The 18713-nt window shown below is 35.6% G+C and overlaps 1 protein-coding gene across 3 annotated transcripts in view; it reads right to left on the bottom strand.

Annotated features, from left to right (window-relative positions):
* COMMD10 (COMM domain containing 10) overlaps positions 1-18713 on the bottom strand; it is a 230811-nt gene that overhangs the window by 100287 nt on the left and 111811 nt on the right. The window contains exon 6 of one of the 3 annotated variants that reach the window (XM_020967375.2): positions 1554-1577. The exons of the other annotated variants lie outside the window; for them this stretch is intronic. Coding sequence (XP_020823034.1) covers positions 1569-1577 — 9 coding nt within the window. The 3' untranslated portion in view covers positions 1554-1568. Of the gene's footprint in view, positions 1-1553; positions 1578-18713 lie in introns of those variants that run through there. 3 annotated transcript variants of the gene reach the window in all.

The following is an 18713-nucleotide window of genomic DNA, read 5'->3' on the forward strand; positions in this document are numbered from 1 at the left end:
GTACAACGTTCTCTTGGTTCTGTTCATTTCACTCAGCATCAGACCATACAAGTCTTTCCAGGTTTTTCTGAAGTCAGCCTGTTCATCATTTCTTATAGCACAATAGTATTCCATTACATTCATATACCACAACTTGCTCAGCCATTCCCCAATTGATGGGCATCCTTCTCAATTTCCAATTCTTTGCCACCACAAAAAGAGCTGCTATGAATATTTTTGTACATGTGGGTCCTTTTCCCATTTGTTTGATCTCTTTGGGATGTAGCCCTAGAAGTGCTATTGCTGGATCAAAGGGTATGCACATTTTTATAGCCCTTTGGGCATAGTTCCAAATTGCTCTCCAAAATGGTTGCATCAGTTCACAACTCCACCAACAATGCATTAGTGTTCCAATTTTCCCACATCTTCTCCAACATTTATCATTTTCCTGTTTTGTCATGTTGGCCAATCTGATAGGTGTGACGTGGTACCTCAGGGTTGTTTTGATTTGCATTTCTCTAATCAATAATGATTTAGAGCATTTTTTCATATGACTATAGATGGCTTTCATTTCTTCATCTGAGAACTGTCTGTTCACATCCTTTGACCATTTATCAATTGGGGAATGGCTTGCATTCTCATAAATTTGATCTAATTCCCTATATATTTTAGAAATGAGGCCCTTATCAGAGAGACCGGTTATAAAAATTCTTTCCCAATTTTTTACCTTCCTTCTAATCTTAGTCGCGTTAGTTTTGTTTGTGTAAAAACTTTTCAATTTAATGTCATCAAAATTATCCATTTTGCTTTTTGTAATGTTCTCTATCTTTTGTTTGGTTATGAATTCTGTTCTCCACAGATCTGATAGGTAAACTATTCCTTGGTCTCCCAGTTTGCTTATAGTTATCAGCCTTTGTATCTAAATCATGAACCCATTTTGACTTTATTTTGGTATATGGTGTGAGATTTGGGTCTATGCCTAGTTTCTGCCATACTCTTTTCCAGTTTGCCCAGCAGTTTTTTTTAAAGAATGGGTTCTTATCCCAGAAGCTGGGGTCGTTGGGTTTATCAAATAATAGATTACTATAGTCATTGACTACTGTGTCTTGCATATTTAACCTATTCCACTGATCCACCAGTCTATGAAATAGAGGATTTTCAATCATTCTTAATGCAAAAGCCAGAACTGAGCAGACACTCTGAAATGGAAATACAGGAGCCAAGAGAAACACAGGAAAGATAAATTTGATCAGTTGTGTATGGCACCTTTACAACTGACCATTTACAGATGCATAAATACCTCACAAAGAAACGCAGAAATAGTGAAAGTGTCTTTTTACTTACCACAATGTAATAAAAAGTATATCCAAGATCCCTTCAAACTGCAGTGAAGTAAAGATCCGTGCACTTGTTAAATTCCCAGGAGAGAGGTACCATCAAAGAGGAGAAAAGTAGAAAAATATGTTCTTTGGGGAAGAAATCTCATTTCCCCACCCTAATTCACTTCTAAGTAGCAGCAGCAGAAAGTTACCCAAGGGAACAAGAAGCTAGCTGGGTTTGGGGTCTCCCGGGAAGGTACTCCAATTTCATCAAAGTCCCTTTCAAATTGAAATTAAACATTGATTAAAGCAAGAAGCAGTATTGTAGTAAAGATAACAAAACAAGTCACCAGATTCACAACACTTGCCCTTCCCTTGTCTATGAATGACATTAGCAGTTCGAGAATACAATGTAGTTGAAACACAGAGATGAGGTAGCAGGGTGAAACGGCAGAAAAAAACGTGATTTATAATCAAGCGACTGGGGTTTGAATCCTAGTTCTACCTTAGTCTCTGTGTGACCTTGGAGAAATCCAAGGCCTCTTTGGGCCTCAAATGTCCTACCTGTAAAAGGAGGGTGTTGAGCTAAATACTAGATCATGTGTAATGTATGGGCTCTTCTGAATCTATGATTCTATGAATGTGAGAGGACTCTAGGACAATGCACAATGTTTCTGCCTATATCAAAGCTGTGTTCTGCCAGGATATTTTAGAGCAAGAAAACAATGTAAATATTGTTGGTATATTTCAAACTAGCTCTCACCATTCCTCACATGCAGATTATAAATAAAAGGGCTGTCTTTTATAAACTTTGGGAGTAACCCATGTGTTGAGATGAATTATTATTTTTGAAATGACAGATACATAGCATTTATTTTGTCTCTTGGTTTGCCCCTAGAACTAGGGAGGACAAATTAGCACAGTAATTACAAGAGACTGTGAATGTAAAATCCACAGGTCCATCATGTACTCAAGAGGCTTTGTAACTGGATGAGAATAAGCTGGGAACTACAGAACATGTAGCTTGGTCCATTAGGTAAATCATAAAATCAGATGGGGAAAAGATGCAAAGCTTATCTGGACCTCACAAGGACCTCCTAGTCTAGGAAAGAGGAGCCTAGTGGGCCAATCTAGGGTTTGGGAAACATAACTAGAGAGAATAGATGAAGAAGATTAAATACTAACCAGTCTTTAGCATTTAGTTAATGTAAAGGAACTTCGAATGACTTTACCCTGATACATTCTTTCTCAATTCATATATTCTTTTTCCTTGTAAATAAATCCTAGAAAATAGACTCTTTCAGCCTCTTCTACGGGTTGGGAGAGGAAGCAAGTAGAAGAGAAAGACCAGGAAATGTTATCATAGTATCAGCAAGAGGAAAAAAAATGTAATCAGGGATTAATTCAGAACATTTCTGAAAGCAGAGAAGGCATTTTAGAGGGCAAGTAAATATAGGAAGTGATGTATTAAGATCTAGTTCATGTCTTTCAGAGAGAAAGACATCTCACAAGATCAAAAAGGTTTAAAAAGGCATGAAAGGTGAAAGCCGGAGGGCCTGAAGCAAAGATCCCAGCAGAGGCCCAGGTCCAGGGCTGGATCATTAACAGAGTAATTAAGTGCTAAGCCAGAGGAAGGAAGCAGAAAGGATTCTGATCTTGGTGATGCAGCAGCACAGGGCCACTGGGATCATGGGTCTCTTAAGTGTCTACATCTCTGTGAATGTGTCACAGTGTTTACTGTTGTGGGGCACCATTCTTGTAAGTGGCTACATTGTTCCTAAGCTTGTCTTGGATCCATAAGGTCAAGCTGACACTTTACTTTTAAAAGCCCGTGTACAATCAGTAATATTCAAGATTAGTCTTTGGTGGCATTATGCCTTCAGTTTCAACAGAAGCTACATATCAATTAGAAATGATTGAAACTATTCTCAACGTTAGGACACATCTGGCAGAAGCTAAGAATATACTACTTCAGACAGTAAAAGAATTAATAGGAATTTATTCTTTCCCCCTAGGCTCTATGGTCTTCCCAACTTCCAAAATGTCCCAGGCATCGCTCCCACCCCAACCCCTGCCTTAGTCACCCAGGCGCTCAATGGTAGGTGACATCTTGGCTCCTCACTCTCTCTCTTCTCCCCTAACCAATAAGTTGCCAAGTCCTATAGATTCTATTAATATCTTTCATGTATACCTCATTCTCTCCTCTGACACTGCCACCACCCTGGCAGAGATCATCATCACCACACAGCTGGATTACTGCAATAGCCTGCTTGTTGGTCTCCCTGACACAACTTTCTTCCCACTAAAGTCTATTCTCTGCTCAGCTTCCTAGAGCAAATGTCAGACTATGTCTGACCCCCCAAAATTCCAGTGATTCCCGATTACCTCCAAGATCAAATATAAAATCCACTCTCAAAGCCTGGCTCCCTCCTATCTTTCCAGTCTTCTTACATCTTACTCCCTAACTCATATTCTGTAATCCAGTGACATTGGGCTCCTTGCTGTTCTTCACATAAGAAACCCCATACCTGAATGCTACACATTTTCACTGGCAGTCCCTGATGTCTGGAACACTCTCTCCTCATCTCTGCCTCCTGGCTTCCTTCAAGTCTCTGCTGATGTTCACATTTTGCAAGATGCCTTCCCTACCCCCCATAGTGTTAGTGCTTTCCCTCTATGATTTTCTCCAATTTATACTGTGTAGGTAGGTAGGTAGGTAGGTAGATAGATAGATAGACAGACAGACAGATAGATGATTAGATAGACAGATGATAGATGACAGATAGGTGATAGATAGATTGATCGATCCATCAATCGATCGATCTTGCTTGTTTATAGTTGCTTTCATGTTGTCTCCTCCCCTTAGACTGTGAGCTCCTTGAAAGCAAGGGCTGTCTTTGCCTTCCTTTGTAACCCCAATGCTTCATACAATGCCTGGCACATAGTAGCTTAATAAATACTTGTTGACTGACTCGATATGACATTCTTGTGTGTGTGTGTGTGTGTGTGTGTGTGTGTGTGTGTGTGTGTGTGTGAGGCAACTGAGGTTAAGTGACTTGCCCAGGGTCACACAGCTAATAAGTGTCAAGTGTCTGGTTTGTAAGAGGATTTGAACTCAGGTCCTCCTGACGCCAAGGCCAGTGCTCTATTCACTTTGATATGCCATTCTTTATGCAATAGGACACAGGTGTCACTGATCAAAGTTTCCTCCCTTCAAGACAGTCACAATATAAATATGACTGTTTTGGTCTTATGACAGTATACTCCTGAAATCTCATCAATATTTTCTTACAAGTTACATGGAAAAAAAAAAGATAATTTAGGGTTTGAGAGAAGGAAAACTCCCTGTAAACTTTCAAAAGTACCACAAAAATCTTCCAAATAAAAAAGCAAATGATTGTTAGCATAAACAATCATAAACAGTAATGGCCAACTACAAAAATGGTCAAACTAGTTTATGCACAATCATTAAAAAAATGCTAACTCTTTCTCAACTTTAAGTCAGTCACTATCAGTTGATACTTAGACTGGAATTCTAACACTTAAATTTTAAAAACATCTTCAGATGCAAAAGCTATACAATAAATGCTTTACTTAACAACAGAAAAATAAATTTATGGCTATATTCAAAATACAAACCTGAATAAAAATCAACTACGGTTGCAAAAGTGGTCTTCATTTTTTGAGTAGTATTTTTAGATTAAGCTGAATTACTTGTCAAAAAAAAATGCAACTCTGAATCACCAGTCAATACGACAACAATAACATTCTTAAACCTCATTAAAACAAACAACAAAATCCTATAGCAGTCAAAAAGCCATTCAGAAAAATGGGTAAGAGAGGAACAAGTATTTGCAGTAGTCTACCAATTTATAAAACTGACAGAAAAGAGAAACTAGTCATTATTGGCAATCTGCCAATACTCCAGGCCCTACCTCCAGATTTAAGATGTACTAAATAGGATCAACATACCCATGATTACTATTCCTGGGCACAGACTGAAAAGGTGACCATTACTGAATTTACTTTTCATTTAATGAAAGAAATAATTGGCAAGGAAAACTAGAGCAAACTGCAGCACAGACTGATTTTTGGAACTAATTTCTTCTTCAGCAGTTCACAAACACAGTTTGGGATGGATAAACATAGAGTTGATAACGGATAAACAGGTTAACTTGTTCTTTAGATATTTCAGGCCCAATAAAGTTCCTAGGCCCTAAGGGGACATAAAATATCGAATCCCTACTTTAAGTATATTAAACTATCAGAGGAAGAGAATCTATTGGGGGGTGGGGGGGAGAACAAGCAAGTTCCTTAAAGGTGATCAGAGGTGAATGGAAATACTAGAAGCTTTTGGATTAGAAGCAGATGGATGAATGAGGGATATCTTGGTGGAAAGGAAAGAAAAAAAGGATTAAAATTTAGGATTTTAGATTCAAATGTTACCTAGCTGGACCATTCACTAGCTTTACTTTTTTTTGGGGGGGGGCTTCCTTATCTGTAAGTCAATTTAGCTAAATTCAACAAATATTTGTTAAGTACCTACTACTTGCAAAGTACTGTGATAGGGATGCAAAATCAAAAGTGAAACTCCTTACCTGCAAGCAAACTAGGTCATCTGCAAGGTCCTTTCTGGCTCTAAGATTGTATGAAATCATACAACAGCCAATGTTAGGAGCATCTGGAATCTGGAAACCTGTCCCCTGGGAAAATGCCTCTAGCTTTATCACAGAAATATCAATCACATACAAGTATGTGAAGCAGTCTCTTCAGAGGTTCCTCCTATAAATGCAAGACATTCTAATATATGCCACTTTGTAGGTCAAGAACCAGAACTACAAATAGAAATGCTGAATGTTCATTTGGAAAACCCAAGGATTTGTAGCTGCTTTGAATTTCCTGATAATTCCATTCAATGCCGTTTCAAAATACTGCCCATCAAAACACACAGAAACCCGATAGGAAAAAAAATGGTGTAGAATAAGTAACAAAGATATGTCAAGTGCCAAAATGAACAGAAGCTAAGAGATGCCCATCTAGTATAAATGTTTAGTGTGAGAATAAAAGACTTGTGAACTATAAACATGAATCTAGAAGTTTATTAAAGATGATGAGATAGAAGCAACTTCTGAAAACTCTATTTGTAATTTGTTTTAGGGCCAAAGGGATAGCCCAGAGGGAGGACCTGTTTCTTATCTTACTTCACATCCTACAAAACTTTTGCAAACATAAAATACTCTTTTGAAGTCAATAGGAACTCTGCATTCAGGTGAGCTACCACGGGCCAAGAATAAGGCAGATTCTAAGAAAATAGGTTTTTTTAACGCTGTCTTTTTAAAATTTTTACTTATTTCGTCAGTTTATGGAATAAAATAAGCATTTTTTTCAAAGATGCAAACCAGGATTGATGAGTCTTTTAGATAAATCTGAACCTTATACTGTAGCTATTTTCTAATTAAATGCCATTCTCAACATCAAAAATAGAGAAAGAACTATTTTGTTTCTGATTCATTTACCTAAACTGCAAATTCCATGTAATTTATCACATGCACAAGTTTTATCCATAGCCTGGAATAAAAGTTCTCAAGTTTGACGTGCATCTTACAAAAACAGGAAAGAGTGAATTTCAAAGTTAAAAAGAGAACTTTTGAACATTGGGAACAATGATAAAGACAACAAAACAGGCCTTAAAAATTATATTGTAGGGCAAGAGAGCGATTCAAAAAAAGATAGGACTTTGTTGAGAAGGCAGACAGAAGGGGAAAAAATGGCCATGATAATAGACAACAGTAAAAAGGTATTCCAACTCTTATTATGGGTTTCCTCTACCCAAAAGAATCTCCAAACTGAGGAGACAACAAAAAACAGTTAACAAGCAACCAAAATCCCAAATAAGAGAACAGCTACATACCCAATTAGTAAGAATTTTGTATACCTCAGGATACTGAAAGAGCTTAAAGATGTGGTTGCTGAATTACTGTTTCTAACTGCAGAAAAAATATAGAAAATGGCATATTCTCTACACGGTGGAGTTTATTCCTGGATAAAGAATGGTAATTAATGGGTAAATGTCAACCTGGTATGATCTTTAAAATGGAATAAGAATTATGTACAACTTGTCCAAAATTGAATCATCATCTTTCCCCAAACCATTCCTGCTTCCAAACATCCCTATTATTGCAAGGGTACCATCCTCCCAGTCACTCAAACGTGCTACCTAAGTGTCATCCTCAACTCCTCACTCTAACCTCCCATAACCAATCTGTTGCCAAGACCTGTTGTTTCCATCTTTGTAACATCTCTAGTACATTCTTTCTCTCCCCTGATACTGACATCACTCTGGTGCAGGCCCTCATCACTTCACACCTGGTCTCCTGTCAAAAATCTCTCTCCACTCCAATCCATCCTCCACTTAGCTGTCAGTGATCTTTCTAAAGCATAGGTATGACTGGTACTTCCCTTACTCAACAAACTACAGCGACTCCCTATCACCTACACAATCAGAAAGAAAATTTCTGGTGCTGCAAGCCCTCCATAATCTCCCCCATCTCCACCTTTCCAGTCATCTTATTCCTTATTTACTCGCACATACTGTACCACCAAGTGAAACTGGTTTCTTTTGCTGTTCCTCACACAAGACATTTCATATTTGGACTCCATGAATTTTCACTGGCTGTCCCTCATGTCTGAAGCTCTCTCATTCTTCATCTCAGCCTCCAGGCTTTCTTGACTTCCTTCCTGTTCTTCATTTCCTAAAATTCTACCTTCTGCAAGAAATCTTTCCCAATCCCCCTTAATACTAGTGCCTTTCATCCGTTGTTTATCTCCAATTTATCATACATGTATTTTGTATGTGTATATACATGTATACATAAAATATATGCATACACATATGTATATTTACATGTAGATATATACAAGGTATACATATTGTACACACTGCATGTATACAAGATATATATATATACACACACACACATATATACATAGATACACATGCATGTGTGTGTATATATCCACACACATATAATATGTTGTTCAGTCATGTCCAACTGTTCATGACCGCATTTTGGGATTTTCTCAGCAAAGATACTGGAGTGGCTTTCCATTTCCTTCTCCAGTTCATTTTACAGATGAGGAAACTGAGGCAAACAGGGTTAAGTGACTTGCCCAGGGACCCCACAGCTAATAACTATCTGAGGCTGGATTTGAACTCAGGTATTCCTGACTCTAGGCCCTGTACTCTATACACTGTGCCACCTAGCTGCCCCCACATATCTTATACACATAACACACAAATGTTAATGTTTTCGTACTATTGATTTTCTCCAATTTATATATATATATATATATATGTATACACATAAAAACATATATCTACTGTGTGTATACATATATATATATATATGTATACACACACACACACACACACACACACACATACATACTATATGTGTGTGTATAATAAATTGGAGATAATCACCAGTAAGAAGGCACCACCCTTAAGGGGGACTGGGAAGGGCTCCTTGCAGTTGTTTGAATGTTGCCTCCCTTATTAGACTGTGAGCTGGCTAATAGCAATAGGAGAGAGGTAGGAGGGGAAACTGGAGATAACACGAGGGATCTTTTAGTGGTTTAAATGAAATTTCTGTTTGCAATTGACTTTTACTTTACTGTCCTAATGAGAATGTTCAACTCTACATCTGATGGCAGGTTGGTGGTAAAGCTCTCAACCCCTCTTTCCTATATACCAAAGTTCAGTACTTGAAATTGAAACTGAAAAACTTTGATTATATGGGTCCAAAATCACACTTAATCTTGATTATTTCTAAATCTGGCCAAAGTTTTATGGTTTTTGACACCACAAAAAGTTCAAAAAATGGAAAATTTAATACTAATCAGGGTTATTGTTGGTTCTTGCATTTAAAATGCAGGTATACTAGGAAGACTTGTATGGACTGATGCAAAGTGAAATGAGCAGAACCAGGAAAACATTGTACACAATACCAGCAATAATGTGTAACAATCAATTATGAATGACTTCGCTCTTCTCAGCCACACAGTGATCCAAGACAACTACAAAGGTCTCATGATGGAAAATGTTATCCACAACCAGATAAAGAACTGATGGACTTTGCAGATTGAAGCATACTTTTTTCACTTTTTTTGTGGTTTTATTCCTTTTGAACTGTTTCTTCTTTCACAACTGTGACTAACATGGAAATGTGTTTTAAATAACTGCACATATATAATCTACATCAAACTGCTTACCACTTTAGGAAGAAAGGAAAGGAGGGAGAAAAGTTTGGAACTCAAAATCTTGTAAAAATGAATGTTAAAAACTGTCTTTACATATAATTTGGGGGAAATCAAATACTATTACAAACAAAATAAAATGCTGATATTATTAGGGTAGAAGGTGAAGTTTCCAGTCCTAATGACATAGCAGCTCAAGAAAGTAAAAAATAACATAAACAAAACACTTTCTCTCTTATACCTATACTTGCCGTAGGGAAATCTGCAAGGGGAAAAAAGGGCAGTCAAATAGGTATCTTTAGTTTCTCAAAGAAGCCTCAAAGCAATGCAAGTCTCCAGAGAAAGATTTCTCAAAGATCAGAGTGAACATGTCCTCTGTCCAAAGACATTCTCTCATACTGACTTTGTAGTAGGAATCATGTCAGTCGTTCAATCAATAAACAATTTATTAAACACTATGCGCTGTGCTAAGAACTTGAGCTACAAATATAAAAATGACAGTCCCTGCCCTCAAGGAACTTATAATCTAATAGAGAAAATAATACACAAAAGTAATCGGAAAAGCTTTGGGGGCCTGCGGGGAGAGAAGGTTCCCAGGACAGAGGCATGATGGAGAAGTCCAAAGGTGTGCCAAGTGGGAAATGAAGAGCTGACTGCCTGGACCCCCTCCTTAAATGGAAGAGTTCCATTTCTGGAGCTTACAGCTCTGCCTTCCAGAGGAGCAAAGGGCTCTGAAGAGATGTGAATACCAAAGCTGATTTGATGTAAAATACAAAGACATGCGTGCACACACACACACACACACACACACACACACACACACACACACACACATATACAGTCAACCCTCATTACTAAAGGATTCCATATATGTGAATTTGTCTACTCCCTAAAATTTATTTTTAACCCCAAAATCAATCCTCATGGCATTTTCAAGGTCATGCACAGAATGGTGAGAATTCTGAGTTGCCTGACATACAAGTTCCCAGCTTAGGCTGAACAAAATGATGCTCTGCCTTCTTGTTTCGTTCCTATGCTATAAGCAACTGTCCTTCCCATGGTCTATTTTGTGCCGCGTTTTTGCACTTTTTTGTGTGATTTTGCTATATAAAAAGGCCCCCCAACATAGTGCTAAAGTGCTATCTAGTTCCTGAGTGCAAAAAAGCTATGATGTGCCTTATCGAGAAAATATGTGGGTTAGATAAGCTTCGTTTAGATATAAGTTATAGTGCTGTTGGCTATGAGTTCAACATTATTGAATCAATAATATAGTACATCCAGAAAAAGGAAGAGTTCGTTTTTTCATCACATATGTTTATTAGGGCTTACAGTACATTAATGCTTATTTTCATCAAAGCATATGCAATCAAACTTTATTGACTATTCAACAATACAAATATCAAATTTTCTAGGAACAAATCACCTGCCTAAGGTCCTGGAAAGCATGTCTCCTACTGGTGTTCATGACAAGATTCTCTCTTTGCCCAGCCTGAGATTACATCTCTCCCTCCAAGGTGGCATTCTGACAAATCTTTTGTCAATCAGACAGGATTTCTGAGTGAAAGCAGATATTCAAATTTTCTGAGTGCAGAAATTATCCTGGTCATGATCTAGAAGCACTGGGGCTTCAAGTGGGTTTTTATGGTTCTGGCTAAGGGCATTTACAAATAACAACTAAGTTGGGTTTATAATTGATTAATCTAAATTTATCACGAAAGGGAACAATCAAAGCTTATGTCTTCAGCACGTATTTATCATTTGGGACACATACATCATTAGTAGTTGTTTACCAAATATGAGATTCATACATTACTAGTAACTGTTTATCAAATTTTGGGGACACATATGTCATTGCCAAACTACACCACTCAAGACCTCATTACAGAAAAACAATTTATACAATAAATACTTTGTCACAAAATAGAAGCTTAAAATAAAATAGAATTACTCACATTATTAAGATACTTATTCCCACTATATGCTGCTATGAATATTTTTTGTAAATATGGGTCCTTATCCTCTCTTTTGATCTCTTTAGGGTATAAGCCTAGTAGTTATAAAGTTGGATGTGCACAACTTAGTAACTTTGTGGACATGATTCCAAATTGCTTTCCAGAATAGCTGGAGCAATTCACAGCACCACCAACATCACACAAGTGTGCCTATTTTCCATTTTGTGCCAATCTGACAGGTATGAGAAGGAACCCCAGAGTTCTGTCCTGGGTTGTCTGAGAGCCTGGCCAGGAGGCAGGGCTTTCAAAAACTTTAAATTTTAACATTTTTATAACAATAAGTAATATGAAGAAAGCTTAACATAACAAAAGAATTCTGGCCAATAGATTGTTCTTTTACAAGCACATATAAACTGATAGTACAATATATATCTATTCATGAGTATTTAACAGTTCTGAAAAAACCTAAAAACCATATTAACACTATAATCAGTTCCTATACAGCACATCATATTCACAGAACACAAATTCTTCCCATGTTCAATCTATTTCTGGACCACCTTCCTCTTCCCCTTTACCTTATCATAGTAGAAGTGTTGATCCCTCATTGTACAGCCTTAAGATCACCTCTCACCTCTCAACCAATATAATTCAGACTGGCCTCACTCTTCCTCCAACCCTTGAACAGTAGATTTTCCATGCCATCCCCTCTTGCCCCATTAATGAGAATTATTTCAATTCAATCATATAGAGAACTGCAAATGAATGCCAACACATTTCAGTTATTGTCCCCTCATCCAAATGAACTTGGTCAAAATGTACAATGCATGTAGTCAATTAATGCTTTGTCTTGGTATTTTTAATGTGAACAAGTTGTCATCTTTATATCTTTAAAGATTTTGAGGATTTTGTTTATACTGTGTCTCATATTTCTTTTCCTTGTGCTCCGTGACACTCAAACTCTGCACACCTATTTTCAAGCTCAACCACTATTTTAAACAATGACGATAAAACTTTAAAAGAAAATGAGGCATGAAAAAGAGATAAAATGCAGTACACTTCCACAAAATCAAATTCTTCCCCCCAAGAAACTAAACAAAACCTAAAACAATCAAAGGATGTACTAATGGCTCCCTTATTAAGCAAAACTACCCTACCCCTGACCCTAGAGAGAGAAAGTGCATCTATTTCTATTTGCATGTAAAACTGTGCAGAGTAGACCACCAATCAGGAATTTTGTAGGAAATGAGTTGGAAAGAGTTGAACAGTAGGAGGTCTACTTTGCCCAGGCACATATGAGATAATATACTAAGAATATATGTCTTTTAAACAATGTGGTAATTTTTCTCTTACTAGAGCTTTCTATACTTTGCTTTGATTATGGAAAGACTAATCACAGAAATAAGCCCTGCAGCCTATGCTTAAATGTATTTCCACCGTTACCAGTATGAACCTAAAATTTGGCCCTGAGGCCAGAATTAAACTGCAGATATACGAGAAGATTGTTGTGGGATTGGGGCAATATAAAAGGGAATGGGGATGGGAGAGGAGAATGAGAGTAGTCAAAAGAAGAATAAACAGTGTGATCCAACTTACTGAATTTACAAAAGCATATTCCTCATGGTCTTTCTCTCCCCAGACCCACCTTAATCCTCCATCACAGTTATACCAATTAGCACAACTATCTCTATATCTTCTTTTCTTTGAAGACAGAATGACATATTTTCCTTTGCAAAAATGTATCTTATGTTGTTGTTTCCAAAGCAACATTATTTTCAAGACATCACTACCTCCTAGGGAATAGAAATATCACATATATTTGCTCAACTTAGCAGTTTAAGTGTTAAGCTCCATTGCAGTGAAGGTTGTGTCTTCTCCGAACTCTAAAGCATTTTCTTTAATGTTAGAGAGACTCAGATAACTCCCTTTTATCAAGTGCTTCAAGTCTTCAAAGTTCTTATTCCTTTTCATGCTGCATCTCATTCTTAGCTGCCCCTGGTCACCCAATTTCTAGAAAGTTTGGTACCCAAGGCAACACAAAAACCCAGGAAATAATCACTCAAGCTTTAAAGTAACATAAGCACATCATAAGACTAAGATCACTGTTGAAACACAATATTCTCCACATACAAACACATACCACATGCAAGCTCTCAATGCTTGTCACTTTTATACTATGATAATATCTTGAATACATAAAATCTCATAGAGACCAATATATGTGCATAAAATGGATATTCTGTCCAGATTGAAACTGGCAACAAGTCTAAAAATATCATATTCCATTTGTATGATAATGGAAGACATGTCATGCCAGTGTTCTTCCTTTCCTCCTCAATTAATGAATTAGAATATACAATAGAATTCAACAGAATTACATAAGAGGATTGTAAACATTCAAATCTCCTTTCAGTGGCTTTCATTTAGTTACAGTGGCATTTCCATTAATGTATTACACAAAACAAGGATATATTACATTTTGAAAAGACCAGAAATTTCCTATGGACCCTAAAGTAAGAACAATAACCCAGAAGAGCCTCTATATCCCTTTTTGGTTGAATGACAGGCCTAGAAAACCAAATGACCAGCTTGATTGAATTTGAGATCTCACAAGAGTAGACAAAAGCTGGCATGCTCATACTTAAGGAAACATTTCTATAACACATAAAGCTATTTAATCACATGCCTTTAGGATTTTTTTAAAGTGCCCTCAAATAACCAAAAGAACAAAACAAAAGAAGTAGGGAAAGGAGTACTAAAGCTCTTCATGGATATATACAAACATTCACATTCATTTATTCAGCACATATTTCTTAGTTTCTATTCAAGAACCTGTGCCTAAGTGCTTCAAGGTAATGCAATGATGTACCTGACCTCAAGGAACCTACCTCTATTTCACCTCTGAAAATATTTGGCTTGAACAAATATGAGGCTAAATGACTGTGATATTTTTAACGAGATAGAGCTTTTATTATGGTCACTATCTAAAAATACTTGTTTCCTCTACTTCCCAGCCTGTCTGCCACCTAGACCCCAAGGGCTGCAGGGCCCAACTAGGAGCATCAGCACCAGAAGCCCACCTTCATCTCAGAAGCCTTCATCTCAGCCCTCCCACCAATGGCCTCATCTTTCTCCTAGATGGATACTGATTTCCTCCCACCCCCAAATACCTATGATTTCTCAAAGGAATTCAGAGCCCCTGACCATCAAGAGCCCACATTCACCTTCTTTTCAAGTTTTTCTAACTTGTCCCTTCAGTCCCTGTGATGGTTATGGTCTCATATCACTGGGATGATACACTATTAGAGACCTCAATTTACCCCCTTTCAGATCTAAATAAAAATAATTTTTTTAAGGCAACTGGGGTTAAGTGACTTGCCCAGGGTCACACAGTTAGTAAGTGTCAATTGTTTGGTCTGAGGCCAGATTTGAACTCAGGTCCTCCTGACTTCAGGGCCAGTGCTCTATCCACTGTGCCACCTAGCTGCCCCAAAAGTAATTTTTTTTAAAAAAGAAATTAAGTACCTAAATAAAATTTTAGAAAAGTTAGATATAAGTCTCTAGAGATTAGTAAATGGTAACAAAAATGAGTGTACTTATTTCTCAGCTGTGCATGGTACCTTTACAAAAACTGACCATGCATTAGGGCATTTAAACCTCACAAAGAAAGGCAGAAAAGCAACACACTACTAAACAATACAAGGTAATAATGTAATAAAATTATATTCAATAAAGGGCTGATAAAAAATTTAAATTAGAGTCTAAATAACTTAATTCTAAAGAATGGGTGGATAAAAGAACAATTTATAGAAACAATGGATGATTTCATTAAAGATGACAACAATGAGAAAATACACCAACATTTTAGGGATGTAAACAAAGCAATTTGGGGGGGAAATATTTATGTCTAAATTCTTTCATCAATAAAACAGATAAATTGTGTATGCAACTAAAAGAAATTGGAAAACAAATTTAAAACCCCTAATTAAATTTCAAAATAAAAATGCTAAAACACAAAGATGAGACTGACAAGGTAAAAGCAAAACAAAATTATTGAATTAACAGATAAAACTGGGAGCTTTTGTGGGGGAAGAGGAATCAATAAAATGAAGCATTACCTAACTTGATTTTTAAAAAGAATCAAACTACCAGTATTAAAAGTGAAAAAGATAAATTCACAGCCAATGAAGAAATAAAAGAAACTGTCAAAAATTATTGTGCTAAATATGCCAATAAAACTGCCAAGTGAAATGGATAATTACAAAAATATAAAATGCCCAGAACAATAGACCAAGAAAATAAAGGATTAAACCAAAATTCAGAAAAAGAAATTAAAAAGTCATAGATGAACTTCTAAAAGAAAAAAAATCTGTTACTAGATGAATTTGCAAATGAATTTTATGAAACATTTATTTAAAGTAGAGCTAATCCTAATATTACATAAAATGCTTAAGGAAATAAAGAAAAAGGAGTCCTACCAAATTCCTAAAATGATCTAATTATGGTCTTGATACCTAAACTGGGGAGAATAAAAACAACGAAAACTATAGATCAATAATCACTAAATGAATAATAATGCAAAAATTCTAAATAAAATAATAGCAAGGAAACTACAGAACATATCACAAAAACTATACAGTGTGAAGGCCAGATTGATACTAGGAACACAGAGTATGTTTTATATATTTAAAAAGATATAAACATAATTGATCATATTAACAAAACCAACAAAAATCATAAGATTATGTCAGATACAGAAAAAGCTTCTGACAAGAAACATTCCTATTTTTAAAAAAACACTAGAAAGCATAGTAATAAAGAGATTTTTTCATTCACATGATAAGTAGTATCTATCTAAAATGAAAAGCCAGCAATATCTATAATAGGGACAAACTAGATATCTTTCCAGTACAATCAGGGATAAAAGCAAGGATGTCCATTATCACCATTACTATTCAATATAGTACTGGAAATACTATTTAAAAAAAAAGAAACTGGAAGAATAAACATAAAATTATCACTTTTTGCTGATGATATAAGATTCTAGAGAGTCAACTAAAAAGATAAATGAACAAATGAATGATTGTAGCAAATGTGTAGGACAAAATAAACCCTCAGCATTTCCGTGTATTACCAACAAAATCCAGTGGGAAAAAATAGAATTACACTTAAAATAATTAAGGAAAATGTAAATAACTATAAAAAGTATAAAATACTTAGAAATCTATCTTTCAAGTCACACACAAGAGCTATATGAATACAACTATAAAATTTGCTTTACAAAAATAAAGACAGATTTAAATAACTTCAGAAATATTAACTGCTCATGAGTAGGCTGGGCCAATATAATAAAAATGGCAAAACTACCTTAACAGATTTATTTACTTAGTATCACACCACTCAAACTTTACAGAACTGGAAAAACAGTAACAAAATTCATTTGGAGGGAAAAAAAGATTAAGTATCTCAAAGGAAATAATTTTTAAAATGGAAAGGAAAAGGGCCCAGCAGTTTCAGATGTCAAACTATCCAACAAAGCAATAATTAAGAAAACAATTTGATGTTGGTTAAGAGATACAGAAGCTGATCAGTAGAAAAGATTAGGTACACAACACACAGATGCAAATGAGCACAGCAGCCTGTAGCTACCAGAGCAAGAATCCATTATTCTATAAAAACTGCTAGGGAAACTATAAAGCAATTTGGCAGAAACTAGATATAGACTGACATCTCATAGTATATACCAAGATAAGCTCCAAATAGGTATATGATTTATATATAAAGGTCGCCATCATATATAAATAAAAGGATTATAGAAGAAATTATTTCTCCAATCTAGAATGGGAAGAGGAATACAGGAGGTAAAATGAACAATTTTGATTACATAAAATTTAAACACTTTTTTTCAAAAAAACAATGCAGTTAAATTTTAAAAAGAAGTACATAGGAGAAAAAAATCTTTGCAGCAGGTTTCTCTGATAAGGGTCATTTCTAAGACATATAGGGAATTGATTCAAATTTATAAGAATAAAAGTCATTCCTAATTCATTAATTGTCACACGATATGAATAGGCAATTTTCAAAGGAAGAAATTCAAGGTACCAATAGTCATATAAAAAATGCTCTAAATCACTATTAATTAGAGAAATACAAATCAAAACAATTCTGAAATGCCACTTCACACTCCTCAGACTGACAAAGCTGACAAACAAGGAAAAATGATAAATGCTGAAGAATCTGTGGGAAAAAATGTTCACAGTGAAGCTGTGAACTGATCCAGTCATACTAGAAATCAATTTGAAACTATGTCCAAAAAGCTATTAAACTGTGTATATTCTTTTACTTACTCAGTGGCTATGGTATTTTTTCTTGTTGAGGTGAATGGATGACAATTTCAAGTAACATTATTTATAAAACTCAAGATGCTAAGAAAAATAAACATGTATTTAGGACACCAAATATGGCAACATTCATATTTGTCTTCCTAGGGGTCTTTTTCAGGGCAAGTTACGAGTTAAATACATTGTCTTCCTTAATCGGTTTTTAAAAATTAATTACAAAAAAAACTCAAAAATGGATCTATTCACTTTAAAGATAAGATGTAGGATGGTTTTTTTTAAAGAAAAAATCTAAAAATGTGTTGAGATAACAATTTCCCAAAACTTTTGTGGCAATAAGGATCAGATATAAGTAAATGTTAAGGTATTATTAAAAAGTCCTAGGAATAAGAGTGTTGTGAAAACTGGTATGAGTAAAGAATAACTACATAGTGACATAGAAACACATTATTAGGGAAAAAAACTGATAGATGCTTCTGAGAGACCCTGAAACAGTAATGAAAGACTTTTTTCTTTCTATAAGCTCTTTACTGTGGTGATACCATTAATTTTCTTACAAAACTCCCCATGACAATCTAAAATTTTACAAATACAAAGCACTGATAAAACTCAAACTAAAATTAAATTCACTATGCACTAATTCAGTTACTACAAGACTCTATCATTTTAATTACGCAACATCACCAATTTTATGAGAGGAAAATGCTTTAAGATCTTGGGCAAAACAATTAAAATTAATTAAAAATCAATTAAAAGCCAGATTTTCTGCAAACTTTTGTACATGAAATAAGTGAATTTAAACCAAGTCCCAAGAAAACCATTCAATTAGCTTTTGTAGATGATAGTTAATACAAATGAATTGTAAAAGA

This window comes from Phascolarctos cinereus, unplaced genomic scaffold (genome assembly GCF_003287225.1).
Source record: "Phascolarctos cinereus isolate Bilbo 61053 unplaced genomic scaffold, phaCin_HiC Scaffold_4;HRSCAF=312, whole genome shotgun sequence".
NCBI lineage: Eukaryota > Metazoa > Chordata > Mammalia > Diprotodontia > Phascolarctidae > Phascolarctos > Phascolarctos cinereus.